At 49.9% G+C, this 16,312-nt stretch overlaps 2 protein-coding genes across 3 annotated transcripts in view; both read right to left on the reverse strand.

Moving 5' to 3' along the window:
• The window catches only part of CPNE2 (copine 2), a 47,068-nt gene extending 38,555 nt beyond the window's left edge, over positions 1 to 8,513 (reverse strand). Inside the window, exon 1 of one of the 2 annotated variants that reach the window (XM_036390062.2) lies at positions 8,413 to 8,513. The gene's annotated coding sequence lies outside the window, so the exon portion shown is untranslated. Of the gene's footprint in view, positions 1 to 2,785; positions 2,914 to 8,412 lie in introns of those variants that run through there. The other variant, XM_036390063.2, reaches the window with a different exon arrangement.
• A 3,985-nt stretch (positions 8,514 to 12,498) lies between these two features.
• Positions 12,499 to 16,312, reverse strand: part of NLRC5 (NLR family CARD domain containing 5) — a 35,694-nt gene continuing 31,880 nt past the window's right edge. Inside the window, exons 46-51 of the mRNA XM_036390546.2 lie at positions 15,578 to 15,661; positions 14,666 to 14,749; positions 14,485 to 14,568; positions 13,411 to 13,494; positions 13,061 to 13,144; positions 12,499 to 12,624 (exon numbers count right to left, since the gene is read on the reverse strand). Coding sequence (XP_036246439.1) covers positions 12,543 to 12,624; positions 13,061 to 13,144; positions 13,411 to 13,494; positions 14,485 to 14,568; positions 14,666 to 14,749; positions 15,578 to 15,661 — 502 coding nt within the window. The 3' untranslated portion in view covers positions 12,499 to 12,542. The remainder of the gene's footprint in view (positions 12,625 to 13,060; positions 13,145 to 13,410; positions 13,495 to 14,484; positions 14,569 to 14,665; positions 14,750 to 15,577; positions 15,662 to 16,312) is intronic.

Consider the following 16,312-nt stretch of genomic DNA (forward strand, 5'->3'; position numbering starts at 1 on the left):
ACAGGAGCAGGACCAGAATGCAGGGACATGGTCACCAAATCCTTTTTGGGCTCCAGCTTCCAGGCCCTTCTGAACTGAACATCTTTGTGCTTAGAGCTTTCAAGTACTTTTCTTCTCCATGGCCTGGTCACTTCCAAGCTGTTTCATGTCCACAGCAACCCACAGAGAAGGGTTTTGCTGCCTGGGGGCACACACAAGCCCTGGGGATATCTAAGAATATCTAGCAGTCCCAGAGCAGAGTCTCATCCCATGGCACCCCAATCTCTACAGCAGAGAGCAAAATCACTTTTACAAATGTAAAAGGGTCAGCAGAAAAACCTGGGAGCTTCATTTCCTTAATTATCTGAAAAGGAAAGAGGGGAAGGAGATATCTGATTTGCAAAGTAACTCCTGACCGAAGAGGTTCCCCCTTCCCTCTGCAGAAGAGCAGCCCCACAAGCAGCAGTTCCTCAGGCCATGCTAAACATGCTAAAGTTCTGTGTTAAACATTAACAAGAAAAAACAGCAGAAAAAAAAATAAACCTGTGCTTTAAGTAAAACATTTGGGGGGGGGGGGGGGGGTAGGAGCTCAATCTTAATAGTGCCCTAAATTCAGTGATCTCCTCTCATTACAGAAATAATTTCTTTTCATGGCCAATACCAGGCATATTTGGAACAAGCACAGAAGTACTGACACCCAGCAGTGATACCATGCAAAATTCTGCTGTGTCCATCCCAGGGAACAGGAGATCCTTCTTTGGGATGATCCATGATTTCTGTAAGAGCCCACAAAAGTCACCTGTGACTGTTTCCCCACTAAGGCTGTCCCACTACAGCCTATTGAAATTATAGAAGCAAAATTCCTTTCAGGAAGGCAAAAATGACGGAGGAGCATCAAACAGGTGAATTTGGGCTGGTATAAATCACATGTCTGAGCTCACAGGCAGTGGAGACACAGAGGGAGAGCAGCAGTACCTGAGGGAGGATTAGGGGCAGGTGAAAACAGGTTGTCATCAGATTGAAGCAAGAGAGGAGTGTGAGGATACAGAAACTGGTTGCCCAGAGCAGCAGAAAAGCTGAAACCCAGGACACATGGAGCTGGGGACACCAGGAAAAGCTGGGATGCACTGCAATGGACACCTGAGGCAGCTCCCCACAGCACCACAGCTCACAGAGGTCACTTTCCCCTCTCCTGCTGACCAACAGAGCCATCTCCAGAATTCTTTCACAAAGCAAAAGCGTTTGCCTCAGTCCCACGCAGGCATTTCAGTGGATTCACAGCTTGCCCCTGGTCCTTTAGCAGCCTCATTACCTTCTGCACACAGGTGCAATTAGTCTGGACACAGCACCTTGCTGCTGGTCCCCAGCAGATGCCTCTGCCACAGGTGAGCAGCCTGGGAGGCAGAAAGGGGATGCTTGGTACATCCCTGTGGATGCTCCTTGGGTGCCTGCTACTGCCAGAGGACCTTCATCTCTCCCACAGGGCAGGGAAAGGCTGAAAACTGCCCCTGAGCACCCCAGCACAGCTGGGACTGAGCTCAAATCCACCCACATTCACAGAGATTTGGGGGAGACCCAGCAGACAGAGATGCCCAGGCAGGGCTCTTTCCAGCCTGAAGCACAAGTCTCACAGTCAAGGGGACTGTACTGAGATACTTTGGTGCCTGATACAGAGGGACAAAGTGTTTCAGGACAGCCTAATAAAGTGATATCTCCAATGAACCCTTTCCTGATGGAAACTGTCCCTAATGGGCTACAATAGACAATGCTGCTGGTGCTGACAGCTGAGCTGCTCACAGCAGCACTGCAAAATTCCCTCTCAAGGGCTGGTGGCCACTGCTGGGACAGTGACTGCTTCTCCAGTTCACACTTGGGCCATCCTAACCCACAGTGCCAGCTCCTCTCAGGCCCTTCTGTCCCTCACCTACCAGGTCTGTGCAGGTTTGGTGCCAGTGAGGGCAGCACCAACCAGCACAGGGGCAGCACCCAGCAAAGCTGCTCCAGGGGCTGAGCATCAGCAGAGCCCTGAGAAGTCACCTGAGGTAACCTGGGAGTCACAAATTGCAAGAAAAGTCCAAGGCAAACTCTGTGGCACCAGAGCTGGACACCCCCAATGTGGCTCATCTCATTTTGAAAGTATCATCCCCTGAAAAGCAGCTCCAGAGCCCTTTGCTGCGCCCAGGACAGAGCTGAGACAGCCACTGCTGATGCCAAGCAGGGACCCACCAGCTCCAGCAGCCTCTCTGCCATCCCCTCACGTGGCACAGCAGCTGCTGTGGCAGTGGCATTAGGGAAGAGCCTGGCTCACACTGAAGGATGGCAGGGTGGCAGTGACTCTTCCTGCCCTGTATCCCTGCTCCTGCACCACCTCACAGCCCCGACCACGACCCCAAGGGTCCCCCCGTGACCACCAAATTTGCCATCCTGGCTGCTTCCTCCTTTGAGCAGGAGCTGGAAGCACCTGGGGCTGCTCTGTCCCGAGCAGGAGGGCAAAAGCCGCCGTGCCAGCATCCCCTGGGGGGAGAGCCGGTCCCTGTGCCAGAGCAGGGACACAGCCGTGCCCGGCCACTGCTCCAGGAGGGACACAGCTCCTCAGGGGGGGCTCACACCCGCAGAGACACCCAAACTGGAAATCTCAGCCAGCCAGGGAGGGGAGAGGAAACCCAAACACCTTTCGGTGCTTCTGGCATGGAGGCGGCTCCGGACAGAGCCTGCCCGGGCACTGGGGACCAAGGAGCAAATCCGTTCTCCAACCCTCTACAGATTAAGTCTGAAAACGTCCCCCAAAGTACCTAAACCTACTCACCGACGGGAAATCACGAGGATTGAGGTGTTTCCGCAATCCTCAGCGTCGCAGAGCCGAGGGCTCCAGGCTGGCAAACGAAAGCAAAACTCGCTCCTCCACACCCCGCGGTGACAGACAGAGAGCACCCCTGGTGACACGGCCGGGAGGAGCTGCAGGGGCCGGGGGCGTGCTCAGGAAGTCACACAATGAAAAACAAAACAACAAAACCAAACCCAAAAAAACCCAAAAACACCCCAAGAACGAACAAACAGAAAAAAAAAACCCAAAAATCCAAACAAGCAAAACAACAACAACAAAAAAAAACAAAAAAAAAAAACCAAAAAACCACAAAAAAACCCAAAAAAACCAACCAACCAACCAAACAAAAAAACCCAAAACCACCAAAAACACCACGGGAAAGAGTCCTTCCTCAAAACCGGAGAGGAAACAGGGGCTGTGCTACCAGGCAGCCGCACAGGGGTGCGTGTGCAGGGGGCAGAGCCCACGCTGGTGCCAACCCCGCACATCCATGCCCAGGCTCACAGATCCACGGGTGCCTTCCAGGCTTGCTGCTCAGGCAGGAGAAAGGGCAAACAAGGAGCAGGGCAGAGCTCCCCCTGCTCGGGACACACACGGACAGAGCCCATTGCCGTCCGCACGGGCTCGCACGTATTTGGCTCAGATGCGCTGAGAAGGGTTGCACATTTTCGCTTGACTACGAGTTTCCTCTGGGGCTCAATTTAGGGAAATCTGTGATTCAGGGCAGAAAACATCGTGATGTCACCGTGAATCGTGGCGCTCGCATCAAACCCTGCACACAGCCGCCCTAAAAGGCGGACCCAAGGGAAGGGTTCGTGTGCCGGCTCTGTACCCTCCGTGTTCCCAGGCTGAAATCCACCTCCTGCACCTTCCCAGGCTGAAATCCACCTCCTGTAACTTTCCCAGGCAGAAATCCACCTCCTGCACCTTCCCAGGCTGAAATCCACCTCCTGTACCTTTCCCAGGCAGAAATCCACCTCCTGTACCTTTCCCAGGCAGAAATCCACCTCCTGCACCTTCCCAGGCAGAAATCCACCTCCTGTACCTTCCCAGGCTGAAATCCACCTCCTGTACCTTTCCCAGGCTGAAATCCACCTCCTGTACCTTTCCCAGGCTGAAATCCACCTCCTGCCCCTTCCCAGGCAGAAATCCACCTCCTGCCCCTTCTCAGGCTGAAATCCAGCTCCTGCCCCTTCCCAGGCTGAAATCCACGCTGCCCATTCCACAAGGGACTGGGAGGCTCAGTCCTGCAGGAGCAGCCACAGGCAGACCTGTGGGAGCCTCTGTCCAACAGAGAAAATCACCAAACACAAATCTCCTGCCTCCCCAAGGCAGGGATGCTCTTGTCAGACACCTGCTCCAGGTAGGACAAACAGGAGATGCAGCAAGGGAGGAGGACAAGGCACTCTCAGGGTTTGGGGCATATTTTAGCTTCCAGTATTCAAAATTCCCTGCCCCATCCTACAGCAGCCATATGAAAGCTGGGCACAGGGTCACAAGGAAGGGGGATGGATCTGTTTCAAAACTGGATTTGGAGGAAAAAGTGGACTTAATTAAAGTCTTTACATTCCATCCCTATGGAATGTAAGGGATCAGGGCTGTGGGGAGGGTGGCTGGGCCCCCTTGCAGGTGCAGAGGGAACCTCCCACATCCCAACTATACACCATGTACATAACAGGCTGTTTAACTTATTAACCACTTTCCTATGCTGTTGAAAACAAAAATGCTGGCTTTCTGAATCTTAATTGGATTCCTATTCCCAGCCAACACCATCTATCACATGTGAGAGGGGAAGACAAAAAAAAAATCATCATTTATGCAATCAGAAATATCTTTAACTGCTTTTGGACCTCACTGCATGTCAGCCTAACCTCATGTCAGCCAGAACAGCCCCAGCAGCAGGCAGCTGTGCAGCGCCCTCCTTCCCATGCACTATTTCATCCCTAAAGCTACCAGTGCTTCAGAGCTGATAAGATAAATAAATATTAATTCACAGGTATTTATGTGCAATGCTCATTTGCACTGGGACACCAAGCCATGCAGAGCACTGCTGTCCCCATGGCTGGAGCCACCTTTCCCCCTCCCTTCCATCCCACCCTTCAGAGCCCCCCATCCCTTCCTCTTCACAGACGGGATTTTCATTGCCAAGATCCAACATTTTCCCACAGAATTTTAATTTTTTTTTGGCCTGCTTTGCAGCAGAGAGATGCTGCCACTTGATGTGTGAAGCTTCACCCTGAGACAGAATTGTGTGCCAGCGAGACAAAAATGCTGTGGTTTGTGAGAATGACGTCTGACTAATTCTCGACCCCTTCTCAACAGCTTTAGACACCGCTCGAGGGAATATCAGACTGGGTTTAAATGGTTGCACAGCACTGGACTTGTTTAATAGCAAAACTTGCATTCCCAGCTTGTATCATTTTTAAAATCAGCCTCATGACAGCTGATGTTTCTTCCTAAATCCTCAGCTTCTGGAATCACGTGATGGTGGAAAATCCAGGGCTCTGAGGAAGGCGACTATTTTAGACACAAGATTTTTCCTGCTGGCTACAGGCAGAAAATATGACAGCTCCCTAACACAAGGCCTTAGCAAAAGCAGCAGACAAATAAAATTGGAGCCCTTCTTGCTGAATTCTACACTCATTTGTTTTACTGGCATTTTAACAACAATGTTGGGATCTCCAAACTCACCTGAGTTCCTGGGAATTAGTTTTTCCCCTGCTCCCATGATCCAAACAAGAAACCTTGCAAAGCCAGCAGCCAGCAAACTGAGCCAAAGCAGCAAAAAGTGATGACTCAGGTCCTTCAACAAATATTTTACAGAGGTTTAAAAGACAAACTGTAAGATTTCAGGGGCAGAAAGGGTGGGGAAGTGTTCAATTCTTCTTTTCCTTCACACTGTTTTGTGGGTTTTGCATCTTGCCAGGAGCACTATTTCAAATGCCAGGCAATTCCACCGCACCAGAAAATTTACCTTTCCCTCTATCCCCCCACCCTGCCTCTGAACACCAGCCAAGGTTCTCACATAAAGAGTTCCTTATGAGAGCTGGCAGCCCTGAACCCGGACAGGAGTTGCTGTTTCATCAATTAACCTGGAATTCTGTTCCCAGCATGCCGAGGGCTCCTGGAGAACAAGCCCCGATTTACAGTGGCTCCCCCCAGGCTGGGCTTTCCACTGAAGGCAGGGGGAAACTCTTCCCACCAAGTGGAGCAGGAGAAGTTGTTCCTCCCATGTGTACTCTCCATGCACCACACTGAGACTGCTGAAAGGCAAACAAAGCTGCTGCAATTCCAGCACACAACTGGGCAGACTGGTAAATCGTGGGGCAGCTCCAGGCTGCTCCAGCACCGCAAAATCCGGATGCTTTGGGGTGAGGGAGAAGGATCCCTGCCAGAGGAGCAGAATCAAGGACTGCCAAGGGCTGTGCAGCTGATGTACTGCCCCAAGGCAAAGAGCATCTTCATCCACAGCTCAGCTCCAGCAGCTGAATCCCAACAGGATTTTTCCACACTGGAATCCCCAGCTCCTGGGGTGCAGGGCCCCTCCTACAGCACAGACTGGAGTTGTCCTACCCTGATAAGCAGCAGCTTCACAACAGCTTATCAGCAACCAGCATGAACCCCTTGCTGTCCCCCAGCACAGACCCAGGGAGCAAGGATGTCCCCAGGACACAACATGCTGATCCTCAGGATCTCAGCTCCCTTCAGCTGGAGCTCACAGGGCAGCAGGGAGACCCTGCCCACCCTCACACTGCACCAGGGCAGGGTCTGCAGCCCCTGCAAGAGATACAAACCGTGCTCCTGACCAAGCAGCTCCTGGGAACAGCAGGGCACATGCCAACAGTGCCAGCAGAGGCAGGCTGCTGGCAAACTCCATCCTCTGGGGGCTGGGGACAGCGTTGGCTCTTAGAGAGCAGCTCTAGGACCGTGTGTCTGCCCAGGGCAGGGGCTAGGGGCTGCCTACACCACAGGAAGATGAAAGCTGGGGACACGTGGAAGCCTCACTAGATGCCCTCACTCCTTCCCTCCACTTTATCCCAGTCAGGATGCTCCAGCAGCAATAGCAGGGAAAGAAACACACACATCACCAGAAAACGTGTGTCCCAGGCTGTCACACAGCTGTAACCAAAGCAAATGCAGCATTTCCCCAAGGCAGCTACACGAAAACATCCTCCTCTGACTGCGTTCCTCAAAACAGCTCCTTTCCACATGCCCCGAGCTTTTGTTCCCAGCCTTCCTCCTCCCATCTCTCCCTTCCCTGCCCCCAACAGGCTTTGGTGGAAGGCTATTTCTGGCTGATAATAAATAATTTTCTGACTCCAGAGAAGCACAGTGGTAACAGAGGCCCCAGTACCTGGGCTGGCTCGAGGAGGCTGATGCAGGTGACAGGGGAGCAGGATCAGAACTGAGCACACCTGGGCTGTGCTCACAAGTCCAGCTTTTCCAGCGAGGTTCAGGTGTATTGCCAGCAGGTTCAAACCTGGTCCTCGAGGTTCATGAGGATCCTCCCAATTCCTTTCCACAAAGCAGCTCACACTCTGGGGAGTCAGCAGCAAGGACCCAGCCCTTCAGAGATGTTTCTGCCACCGAGGCTCAGCTCTCTACTCACCTCTGTTTCCTGTTCCACCCTCCTTGTGGTGACCAGCTCCAAAGGGTGTGTTTGCCCACCAAGTCCTCCAGCCCTGCTGGCTTTAGTCCAGCCTCTGCCTAAATTAGGGTTACTCACACAGAGACTTATTGCATCAGGTCTTCAGGCTGGCAGAGCTGACAGGAAAACACCTCCCTGCCTGCCATCCTCCCAGCACCCTCACACTGCTGAGCGAAACGCTCCGCTCGCCTCTTGCTCAGAGAACAAAGCCTCTTGCTGGGCACAGAGCAGAGAGAGGCAGCACACCCGTGAGCAGAAACTCTCCCAGTGCCCCCAAAATGCATGGCATGAGGGACATCATCACCAGCTGCAGCAGCATCAGGCTGCAAACAGCACCTGAAGAAGTGACTCTTATTCCTCAGCCCCCAACTCACCAGATCCCCCCTGGACTCAGTGCCAGAGGATAAGGAGAGGGGCTTGCAGCAGCTGCCCAGAAAAAACCCTACAAACACCCCCAGGCTTGGGGAGTGAAGCCACGAGGCCCTGGCACTTGCCTGGGGGTCACATACCCAGTTCACACCTTTAGAAGTGGATACAGACACACAGAGAGTGGGAGCAGAAGAACTTCGACACCGTGCATGAACGAAGGGATGGGCTGGGGAAGGGGGGCGGAAAGTGACAGGGGAGGCATCCTAAGGGATGGTCAAGGAACCAAAAGTCTGTCCCAGGGCACAGAGGCTCTGTCTGGCAGGACGGAGGATCTGTCCAAGAGCACAGAGGGTCTGTCTGGCAGGACGGAGGATCTGTCCAGAAGCATGGAGGGCAGAAGCGCCACCACACACCTCGGGACGAGCCAGTGGGGGACACCACCCTACAGGTCCCCATCCTGTGGGTGACACCGGTGTTGCGCTGTCCCGGCCAGGCCACCCTCGCACCGGACTCTCCGCTCTCCCAGCACCACCCGCCCGAGCAGCCCCGCTCCGCTATCCCCAGCGCATCCTCGGGCGCTGCCGGTACTCACCGCCGGGCCGGGCCGGGCCGGGCCGAGCCGCTCCCGCGGGGCTGCGGGCTCAGAAGCTCCGCGCGGCCGCGCCCGCCCCTCGCCATCACCGCCCACCCTCCCGCCCCGAACGGCGGGGCCGGGGGCGGGCGGCGGGCGCGGCCGGGCTCGGGCTCCCCCTCCCGCAACGAGCAGCAGCCGTTCCTGACTAACAAAATTAAAAAATAAAAAAAAAGAGAAAAAAGAGAGGAAAAAAAGAGAAAAGAGGAAAAAAAAATAGAGAAAAAAGAAAAAAAAAGAGAGGAAAAAAAGAAAAAAAAGATACAAAAAAGAAGAGAAAAAAAGAGAAAAAAAAGAGGAAAAAAAAGAGAAAAAAAAAAGAGAAAAAAAAGAGGAAAAAAAAGAGGAAAAAAAAGAGGAAAAAAAAGAGAAAAAAAAGAGGAAAAAAAAAGAGAAAAAAAAAGAGAAAAAAGAGAAATTAAAAAAAAAAGAAAAAAAAATCCACCCCAAAACTTCTTCTCTCGCTGCTTTTGCTTTGCTGTTTGGAAAAAAAAAAAAAAAGCTTAAAAACAGCCAAAAAATTCATCTAGAAAATTGTTTTCTGTATTATGCATTCAGATTCAAGGGAAAATATAACTTTGTTGGATCAACAGTCATCGCTTTTAAGTAAAACCACCGGGTTTTTGCTGGTTGGGTGTAAGCAGGGTTTTCCCTGCCCAGCCAGTGTGGGTGCTCCAGGTGCTGAAACCATTCAGGCCTGGACTATGTCCCGCTGATTCTGCTTCCTGTGGGAAAAAGATGGGTAAAGAAGGAAAAGAAGCAGGCCCCAAATGCATGGCCCAGCGTGAAGGGCTGGCCACAGGGCTGGGCAGTGTCACACCCAGCCATCACCCACCCACCCCAAGGAGCTGGCGCGTGCTCCCTTCCAGGCTGGTACCACCACTGGTACCACCAAAGTGCCATTGGCAATCTCACCTGCCCTTGGTGGACACATCTTGAGGTGTCCAGGATATCTATAGAGATGTTTTTGATGTGGAGATATGGTACTAAGGCTGAAAGCCTCTCTCTGAGGCTGCTGATTAAATAAACCATCTGTATTTGATCAGAGCTCTTTGCTGTGGGCCCTGCTCATGCTTTGGAAGATCAGAGGCAAATAAGCAAGTCCCAAATTCCCCTGGCCAGCTGGGATACTTTCTTCTCCCTCAGTTTGAGCTGTGGAAGGCAGAGGAGTTTTAAGGCACCGAGTTTTTAGCCTGTACAAGGTGTTCCCTCTGCCAGCCCCAGGAGTGGAGCAGCGGACACAGGACAGGCTCAGGGGGCACCAGGGCTCCTCTCAGCACAGGCAACACCCAGCTAAGAGCTGAGCCTAAGGCTGAGGAACAACCCTGCTCTTTCTGTGTGGCCAGAAACCATCACAGAAAGGGACCAGGCTGTGCCTGAAAGAGGAATTCAGTGGGAGAAGCGGGGTCTGTGCCAGCCCTGCCCTCCTACCTCCTTGCCTGAGGCTTAAAATGTCACTTTGAGGGGAAAAGGGAGAGGCAGGCTGTATTTCAGAAATGCCAATATGCCTGTTTTCTCCCAGATCAGATTTTCCTGTGTTTTCTCTCACTATGCCTCCAAGTCAGAGCAGGTTCAGGGCTACCTGGAACTGGATTCAGCAGAGAGGAAACAGAGGCTGCATTTGCAGCTCTTTGGAGCTGCCTCCATCGTGTGCAGGATCCTGGCCCAGCCTGGCTCCAGCTGCTCCCCAGCACCAAATCCAGGCTCCCTCCCGCCCTCCAGCAGCCTGTTTATTTACAGCACAGTGCTTCTTTCTAAAGATCCGGTCTCAGGGGGCAAAATGCCTTCTGTGTATGAAACCAGTACTGACTAGCTCAGACATTGTCTTCCAGAGACTGCAGGCAGCCTGAAACAATAGGGGAGTGCAGAGAGTCCTGATGCATTTCCATTTTTGGACCATGATAAATCCAAAACCTAATAGTAACAGCTCTAAAAATGGCCTGCAGTAATTAGGTGGTTGGGAATTGGTTTGTTTTTTGGCCATCACACACAATCCCTCATGGCCTCACGTCTCCCTGCATTCCAGAAGATACATTTAACCCCTCAAAATTGGACAAAGCCCCCAAGTTCCCCTCAGAAACTTTCAGAAACGAGCACCAGCTGGAGCAGGGACATGGCAAGCACAATGGAAATGGGAAGCACGCCCCAGAAGTCCTTGGCATCACATGGAAGAATTGAACCACAGGCCCAGCATGTTCTTGTGTTCCATGTACAACTCGGTCCAAACCTCTGGTTTTTAAAAAATGCAACCCATGCACATAAAATAGAGCACAGAGCCCGTTTTTGTCCCGAACTGCTGGATTACAGACAACCTCTTCCCGTTTTTGGGGTTTTGCTGACACCTGGTGTTCTGGAAAAGATGCTGTGTGTTCCTGCAATTCCCCTCCCTGGCTCCCCTTGGGATGTTCACTCTCCGGGTCAGACCGGAGCCCTGAATTTGGGGCAGACCCTGAGAAGTGCAGGTGTGCAGTTCGGTTTGAGTCCCTCTTTAACACCTCGAGACAAGAGCAGTGCTGTAGGAACGTTCTCGTGGTGTTACACCCCGGCAAACCTCACGGTGCCGACGGACACCTCCTGACTCCAGCAATCGGGGGACTGCAGGGGGGAACCTCAGACCCATTTATCTTAGAACAGTTTGGGTAGGAGGAGAGCTTAAAAATCATCTTGTTCCAACCCCCCTGCCATGGGTAGAGACACCTTTCACTGGACCAGGCTGCTCCAAGCTCTGCCCAACCTTAACACTTCCAGGGATGGGGCAGCCACAGCTTCTCTGGGCAACCTCACAGGGAAGAATTTCTTCCTCATATCAGTTCACCACATCTGGTGAAGCTTTTTCTAAGTGGCAGTGCTTAAATCTGAGGTACTTGCTTACTCCATTGAATTATATAACCTGATGAGGAATTTCACTGCCTCTTTTTTTCTTTGTTTTTGTTTTTAAAAACCCTTTTCAGAGTAGCCCTGCAAAATGCGTCCCACTTTTACACCACCACGTCATTATGTCACAAAGGATGATGCTGATCTTTAAATAGGGACAGTGGCTCCCCCAGGAATAACCAGCACCACCTGCTCACAGCCAGTTGCCCAAAGATTTGCTGGAGCAGCATTTCTGTCTCATTCCAGATGCCTGCCCTGCCCAAGTCAGATCAGTTACATCTCCCCAGGCAAACGCTGCTGCAAACAAAATTCCATAAATAAATCCAACACAATAATTAAATATTTATTTTTACAGTCTCTCCTAAAGGATGTGTATTCTTTTAGAACACCTGCAGGGTGGTGTAGTAATTTTGATTAAGGATAATGAAATATTCTGCTGCCTTTCTGAATGCCTGAGGAGATGCATTTCATCCTAGAATAATGCAGTCATAGAAGGGTTAAGGTTGGAAAAGGCCTCTAAGATCCCTGAGTCAAACCCTTAAACCAGCATCAACATGTTCATCTCTAAACCATGTCTTCAAGTGCCACAACCACACATTTTCTGAACACTTCCAGGGATGATGACTCCAAAATCTCACAGCTCTGAGAAAGCCTTATATCTTACTTTTTTCTGACAGTGTGTGAGAACTTAATTATGGTGTTTATTCTTTCTGTCACTCACTGCCCCTCCCTCAAAATAAAGACAAACTATTGAACTTCTAATTTGAAGTTGAAGCTTGGATGGAGGTGATGGTGAACCTTTCATTGTAGGGCAATACATAAATAAATAATGTCTAGTACATAAGCATTCTTATCACAGTTTGCTAATTATTTTCTGGAAAGTTATTCTCATGAAGAGAGTTTCAGTGCTTTTCTACCAAGAATACCATCCTGCCTGCTCAGCAGAAGTTATTTACAGTAGTTTTCTCTTCTGTACAATAAAAAAAACCAAAACCACAAGAAACAAAACAAACAAACAAACCCAACAGAAACAAACAAAACAAAACCCCAAACAAAAAAAAAACCAAACCCCAGTGTCCACACTTGGTTCAGTGCAGCAGAGAAAAATCCAATATTTACAGCTTTCAGTTGTAGGAACTTTGAGCTCCAGGTTCTTCAGTGCAGTTTTGAGAGCAGCAGCAGCAGAGAACTCCTAGCTAGGGCAAGGCTCCTCTTCTCTAGTTGAAGGAGAAGCACAGTCTTGGGTCTTGGCTTGTCAAAGTCTCGGGAAGGCCCTTGGGCACTGGATTGCCCCACAGCCTGCAAGGACAGCAAAAGTGTTACTGCAGGACCAGGTGTGGGGCCCAAACATCTGGAGATGTGGATCCCAGGGCAGAGTGGGACAGGGCAGGAATGCTCATCAGAAGAGAAACCAGAAGGAATGAGAGAAAGAAAACTTTAAAGAACAAATGCAACAACTTCCTGATGGGGATATTACACAACTGGGTCTTCATTTTGTGCCTCATTTAAAGCCAGCAAGCTTTCCAGTTCCTTTTTCCCCTGGACTTTGTGAGGAGGTGAAACTGTCCGAGAAAACCCTCACTTGCCTTGTGTCTGCATTCCCTGCAATGCCCTATGCCCTGCCAGCTAACCCAGGGCAGCAGGGGCATGGGACACATCTGTCCCCACCCTTGCCACCCTGACCTCTCCTTGCTGAGCCAAGAGCCAGCCACAGAGCTCTGGGACACCTGCTCACCTGATGGACTCAATTTCTGGGCACGTGGCAAGTTCCTCTGCGAGCTTTGTGGCCCCACAGGCTCCAATGTGGTTCTTCTCCAGGCTGTTTTAAAAACCAAAAGAGAATTTTGAAATCCAAAACAAATGCAGAGTGGAAAACAGCTGAATTGTCCCAAGTTGTAGTCACCTTAAGTAAAATAAGTGTTAATTCAATCAGCCAGGCAAGGCTGGCCCTTGGTGCATGGAGCTTAAACTGCAGGAGCCTGCCTGTTGTTCCTAAAGTGCATCCCCTTTTTGGAAGCCCAGTAACTGAAGGCTCAAGGACAGAAAAATGAGCCTTCCCAGGGTGTTTCTCAGGGCTGTACTCACTCCAACACCTTCAGCTTTTCCATCTTCGGGAGAGCAATGGCCAACTCTTGGGCTCCTCTGTCTCCAAGGGCATTCCAAGACAGTCTAAGGCAGACAAGAAATCCCAGTTGTGAGTCTGGATGAGCACTGGTGACATTATCCCTCATGGATTAGCCTTTTTGCAAGAGCTAATCACCCTCTTATCATGACAGGTAAACATTCCCCTGGTGCAGTGTTTGTGAGGTTCCCAGGACGAGGTGAGAGATGAGAATTTCACTCCATGTTCTCAGAAGGCTGATTTATTAGTTTATGATATTATATTATATTATATTATATTATATTATATTATATTATATTATATTATATTATATTATATTATATTATATTATATTATATTATATTATATTATATTATATTATATTATATTATATTATATTATATTATATTATATTATATTATATTAAAAATGCTATACTAAAACTATACTAAGGAAAAAGAAAGTATACATCAGAAGGCTAGAAAATAATGAATAATAAAAACCTGTGACTGATTCCTCAGAGTCCAACACAGCTGATGGTAACAGGTCATTAATTAAACAATTCACATGTTTGGGTAAACACTCTCCAGACCACATTCCAGAGCAGTAAAATATGGAGAAGCTGAGGCTTCTCATCTTCCCAGGAGAAGAAATCCTGGTGAAGGGATTTTTCAGAAAATATCATGGTGATCTTGGATTGCAAGCTTAATTCTGAGGATTTTTCTCCGTTTCACCACATATTTCCATGCATGATAAGACACCAAGGAGTGTCTGTGGTTATCTCAGAGTTCTGCAGGCCCAGGGAATGAGATGTGAAAAATGGAAATGGCTGCAGAGCACAAAGCTTTAGCCCACTAAATTTTTTAGCAGTGTATTTCATCAATTAGTAAATTACTGATACATATACCACCAAAATGTACTTGGTGGAAAGTATTATAAAATACTTTAACAAGCATCCAGCAGGGTGAGAAGTGCCCTGCATCTCCAAAGAGGAGCAGACACCAAAATGAGAGTGACCTGTGCATGCTGCAGTGCCTCCCCACCCTCCCCACACTCACATTATCTCCTCCATGGACGGGCACCGCTGGAAGCCCAGAGAGAGGGACTTTGAAGCACCATCAGTGACTCCACAGAATTTCAAGCTGAAGCAGCAGGGAGAGAGCAAACAGAGAGCATGGAGTGCTGGTGTCAGAGCTGAGGGGAGCACAGCACCACGTCCCCTGAGGCCCCGGCACTCACTCGATCTTCCGGAGGCGTCTGAAGCTCGGCAGCCCCTTGGACAGGGCACGGATGCTCTGCTCCCCAAGGTTGTTTTCTGATAAACTGAAAGAGGCATGGAAAAGCTTTGAGTGGTGAGAAAAAGCAGGTACAGTCAGAGAAAAGCCACCATGAGAGCAATCATGTGAACTAGCAAGTTAGTAACTGCTACCCAGACTAAGTGAGGACTCTGCAGACAGCAGGGATGAACCAGATTGGTAAACAGCAACTTTAATTCAATTCACTGCTTGGCACAATGGGAGTGACTCTGTAGACAGCAGGGATGGGCCAGATTGGTAAACAGCAACTTTAATTCAATTCACTGCTTGGCACAATGGGAGTGACAGCCCTGCTGTAACTCCCAACCTCAGTCCTTGCCTGCAGACAGAAATGTGGGGTTATACCTGTGCCAAAGAAGGGCAGATCAGCAGCACATCATGTGTTGCATGTGAAAGTGGAAATAAAAAAACCTCAAAAACTGGAGTTAATGACTGGTGTGACTTGAGAGGAAATGGCAGTGAGAGAGAATGGGAAGACCTTCCAATACCTAAAGGGACTACAAGGGAGCTGGAGAGAGCCTTTGGACAAGGGCGTGGAGAGACGGGACAAGGGGGGTGAACTTCAAGCTGAGGGAGTTGGATATTAGGAAGCAGAAATTCTTCCCTGTGAGGGTGGTGAGGCCCTGGCACAGGTTTCCCAGAGAAGCTGTAGATATCCCATCCCTGGAATTGACCAAGGCCAGGCTGGACAGGGCTTGGAGAAACCTGGTCCAGTGGAAAATGTCCCTGCCCATGGCAGGGGGATTGGAGCCAGGAGATCATCAAGGGTCCCTTCCAACCAAAACCAGCCTGTGATATCTTTGGCACCATCCTGGGTGCACCAGCCATGACCTACCTTATCTCTTCCAGCAGCTCACACACCACCAGGGCTCTGGCCAGCTCCAGCCCTCCTGCCTGCCCAATGTTATTGTTCTGGAAGCTAACCAAGGAAACATAAGCATTGGAGGATTATTTTGGAATGAAGCTGTAACAGAAGCTCATATTTAAACTGCCAAGAACCCAACCAGAGATGGTGTCCCACCACTGGGATTCCTTTTCTAAGTTAACTTTTGATGACATCTTAGACACAGGCTGGAAGAGATGCCTCTAGGCTAATTGAGCCCAGGGAGCACTTCTAGCTCACCAATTTCTTGTTTTGTTACTATAAAACAGTAAAAGAAAGTCCTACATATTAGAATCCTGGAAAGACTCCCACAAAAGTTTTAAAAATACAGTAACACAAGTTCAGGGAAAAGAAATTACTCAGAGGTGCCTGCACAAAAGGGTGAGGGTCCATAAAAGATGTGCATCCTTATGCTTACATTCCACCAGAGGCATCAGAAACCAACATACTCCAATTTTAAGGTTTATTTTACTGTATACTCTCTTCCTGGTTTGTCTCTATAGCTAATGCTGCAAGAGATGAAGCAAGAAGAGTTTATGTGACTCTTACAACAGAGTAACTGTGGAGGGTTTCTCAACCCTGGGACACTGAAGTTACTCTCTAAGCAACCAGTGCCCATGCCTTTTCCCATTCCTTCTTTCAACAATCCCCATTCTCCCCAGGGTACCCAGCCTTCCTGGGGCAGAG

Source organism: Molothrus ater, chromosome 12 (genome assembly GCF_012460135.2).
Source record: "Molothrus ater isolate BHLD 08-10-18 breed brown headed cowbird chromosome 12, BPBGC_Mater_1.1, whole genome shotgun sequence".
Taxonomy (NCBI): Eukaryota; Metazoa; Chordata; class Aves; order Passeriformes; family Icteridae; genus Molothrus; species Molothrus ater.